This window comes from Pteropus alecto, unplaced genomic scaffold (assembly GCF_000325575.1).
Source record: "Pteropus alecto unplaced genomic scaffold, ASM32557v1 scaffold88, whole genome shotgun sequence".
NCBI lineage: Eukaryota > Metazoa > Chordata > Mammalia > Chiroptera > Pteropodidae > Pteropus > Pteropus alecto.
Genome location: NW_006494611.1, coordinates 18,033,128 through 18,036,937, shown reverse-complemented (window position 1 = coordinate 18,036,937; position 3,810 = coordinate 18,033,128). Strand labels below are relative to the sequence as shown.

General features: G+C 37.7%; 1 protein-coding gene across 1 annotated transcript in view; it reads left to right on the top strand.

The window, feature by feature from the left end:
- Positions 1-406: 406 nt before the first annotated feature.
- Positions 407-3,810, top strand: part of PTEN (phosphatase and tensin homolog) — a 78,611-nt gene continuing 75,207 nt past the window's right edge. The window contains exon 1 of the mRNA XM_025042247.1: positions 407-620. Within this exon, the coding sequence (XP_024898015.1) occupies positions 542-620 (79 nt within the window). The 5' untranslated portion in view covers positions 407-541. The remainder of the gene's footprint in view (positions 621-3,810) is intronic.

The following is a 3,810-nucleotide window of genomic DNA, read 5'->3' as shown; positions in this document are numbered from 1 at the left end:
GGCGCGGCGGCGGCACCTCCCGCTCCTGGAGCGGGGGGGAGAAGCGGCGGCGGCAGCCGCAGCGGCTGCAGCTCCGGGGAGGGGATCGGAGTCGCCTGTCACCATTTCCAGAACTGGGAACGCCGGAGAGTTGGTCTCTCCCCTTCTACTGCCTCCAACACGGCGGCGGCGGCGGCGGCACATCCAGGGACCCGGGCCGGTTTTAAACCTCCCCTCCGCCGCCGCCGCACCCCCCTTGGCCCGGGCTCCGGAGGCCGCCGGAGGAGGCAGCCGTTCCGAGGATTATTCGTCTTCTCCCCGTTCAGCTGCCGCCGCTGCCAGGCCTCTGGCTGCTGAGGAGAAGCAGGCCCAGTCGCTGCAACCATCCAGCAGCCGCCGCAGCAGCCATTACCCGGCTGCGGTCCAGAGCCAAGCGGCAGCAGAGCGAGGGGCATCAGCTACCGCCAAGTCCAAAGCCATTTCCATCCTGCAGAAGAAGCCCCGCCACCAGCAGCTTCTGCCATCTCTCTCCTCCTTTTTCTTCAGCCACAGGCTCCCAGACATGACAGCCATCATCAAAGAGATCGTTAGCAGAAACAAAAGGAGATATCAAGAGGATGGATTCGACTTAGACTTGACCTGTATCCATTTCTGCGGCTGCTCCTTTGCCTTTCTGTCACTCTTCTTAGAACGTGGGAGTAGACGAATGCGAAAAATTTCCATAGTTTGGGTGACTATAACATTTAACCCTGGTCGAATTTCTAGATTATATACATTTTGTGTCTCTTGAATGCATTTAACGTAGGGTGTGTTCGGCTAGAGGGAACTCTTGCCTGGTTGCAAGTGTCAAGGCACCGATTGGTTTCTTAGCTTGTATAGGGTCTCTTCCTAAGGGCTATTGTCCGTTAATACAGGATACAGTACGCTGTCAGTGGATTAGTGAGCTCGGTAATCCGGTCTACTAAATGCACAGAAAAATAGATGCTTTGAGGTTGAGCATATTTCCATTAAATCTTGGCTTTAGGCCCTAGATCAAGGGTGCAGATCAGATTAAAATGAAAATTCGTGCTTCACGTACGCATATTGCATCAGAATCTTGCAGTGATTGTTCTTAGTTTCCTGGGTTGCATTGATAGATTCTTATAAAATGTGAGTTGTGAGCTGATTTGCATAATTTTAGAAGCAGAATCATTTTAAGCATATATGGTGCTCATTTGAAGACAAAAGTATGGTTTGTATTCTTAAACTAAGTTAATTACAACTTTGACCTGCATTTAGAAGTTCTGTCGGTTGAAATCAATAGTGCCATACTATATACCTCATAAGGCGCTCTTATTAGATCTTTGTTAAATTTGCTTTTTTCTCTCCTGATGGGGTGATGTAGGATAGGGCATGAAATTCGCAGTTCAGGGTAGCATTTTATATTCAGTGCTCTTGCCACACGTAATAGCATGGAGATTGAGTGGGTTTTGATCCCAGATGATAATGTGTAGGTTCAAGGGATTGAGTGTAGCAAATGGTGTTTGCAGAGATTAAACTTCAGTTCTCACTTGAAATTTAAGTTTTGTGATGCCAGAATTGCTACTTATATTATTTAAGTTTCAGGTTCTCTGACACCTTTGGGTATCCCTTAAATTTACTCTGACTTGTGTAGCATGCCAAGTATAATTTACCGTCTAATAACCAGAAATGCTGGCAAGAGTGGATTATTCCAACTTCAGATTGTAGGTATGTTAGCTCTTTCATGCAGTGTTAAATTTACTGAGTCAGCTTGTCAAATAAGACAGAAACCCAAGAAATTTTAATGGTGTATAGTTTTGGTTGTCTAAAAGGCCTTTGTACTTCAAAAGATAGTGGTTATTGAAAGGCATTAAATCTTTGCAGTTTCAGATATAATAAACTAGTTTTGATCAAGGATGGGGATAGAGCCCTCCTTTTTGCAGAATGGAAAGTATTACAGGAATTGAAGGGTTACTCGTAGGCTAGTGTATAAGGCGTGAAAAACAATCAAATTATTGATCTGAGGTGACTGAAGCATTTTATTAAGGCCAAAATGTTGGTAGTGTGAATTGTAGCAGTTTAATATTTAGTTGAAATTATATAATTGCCTAAATGTTAATATTCATAAAAATTATTTCTTAGCAAAACAAATATCAATAAATATTTTGCTTAAGGTCGAGTGACGCCAACACCAACGTGTATATGCTAAAAATTGTGGGGAATTTTTTTTTTAAGGAGACGTTTTCTGTTTGAAGAGGTTTATTCCTTTGGATTATGTAGTTGCACGTAAATGTGCACAGTTAATTTTCCCCAAGTTTTTTGTTTTGAGATGACGATAAAAGTTTCCAAAGAAATAGCCCATAAAATGTAACAGTTTCTAAGTTAAAAACAATAATGGAAAAAAATAATTGGAAATTTTGGAGATTACATTAATTGAAAAACTTTACTAAGGCTGAACTTGACCTGCTTGCCTATAAGATAATTAATTATGGACACTAAATCATTTGTAACATTTCAGAAGTAGTGTACTATTGGTATGTACAGTCATCTAGGTATATAAGAACAAATTAATGAAAAAAAATTTTTTTTTAAATCCCTATTCAAAAAAATTTCTAGAATGCCTTTGGTAGACAGATTGCTTTTAGTAATCAGAATATGTTCATGCTATTTTTACTTTACCCATTTGATTTAAAATTATCAGGGTTATAAGACTAAAATTATTCTATCAGGTTCTTATATGTGAGTAGTGAGGTGGTTGGCCATTTCTCCTTTTATTTTAGAGTATGTGTACCTCTATATGTGAAATTTATGTGATTTAAAACTTTCTTTAAAACTGTATTTTTCATTATGGTATGCATAGAAAGCAGTATCAAATATTGCATCAAATGACTAATAACACTTAATTTCTAGAGTTGTGGTTTTATTGAGCCAAATGTTGATATGAAAAAATCACTTAGGAAAAAGTCAATGAAGTGTTACTTTTTTTTTTTTTTTGATCGTTACATTTCCAATAATTTTGATATACCAAAGCACTTTGGTTTGCTTGGTTTCACTTTAGTGTTTTGTGTTTATTGTTGGGGAAAAAAATTAAAGTGGCCATTGAAGACTTTGTCTCTGGGAGGTTGTAGGATCTATTTCAGCAGCTACTCTGTTGAAAATTAAATTCTTTTATAAAAGCAACTTTTATCTGATAGATTAATTAATAATGAAGTGATTTCTCAAAGGAAAATTGAGGACCATAATTTGGTTGTAAAAGATTTTTGCAAGATTGAATTATTCTAAAAATAGTTTGTTCGTAAGGTTTTATTCTTAATGTTTGGAAAGCAGTGCTGAACACGAGGCTATAAAATATCTAGATTTGTCTTTAGATTTCATAGAAACATTAGGCTATTGTATTTTTATTGTTTGATAAGTTTGTTATTAACCTTCAGAGGGAATATTTTTAACATACAGAATATGGTGACTATTGAAATTAGCTGTATTATCTTAAGATTAGTGATAACTGAAACGACCATACTTTGAGGCTTTTTTAAAATTCTAGTCACAATTTTTATTTTACACTGTTATGTGTATACTAAGTTCTGTTTCTTTCCTGTACATGACCAGGCTATGCTGGTGTGATAATTTACAGACTTCATTTTCATAAAGCTTATTCAAGAATAAAGCCCATGTGAAAAGAGAGTAATTTATAGTTTATATGACTTAATGTAAGGAAAAAGGAATTTTATTGCTGTTCATTGTAAATGTTTGCACCGTATTACTGTCATTAACGCAGATTTACATTGCTTATAGTCAAATACTAAGAGAATAAGCATTGTAAAATATGGTGAA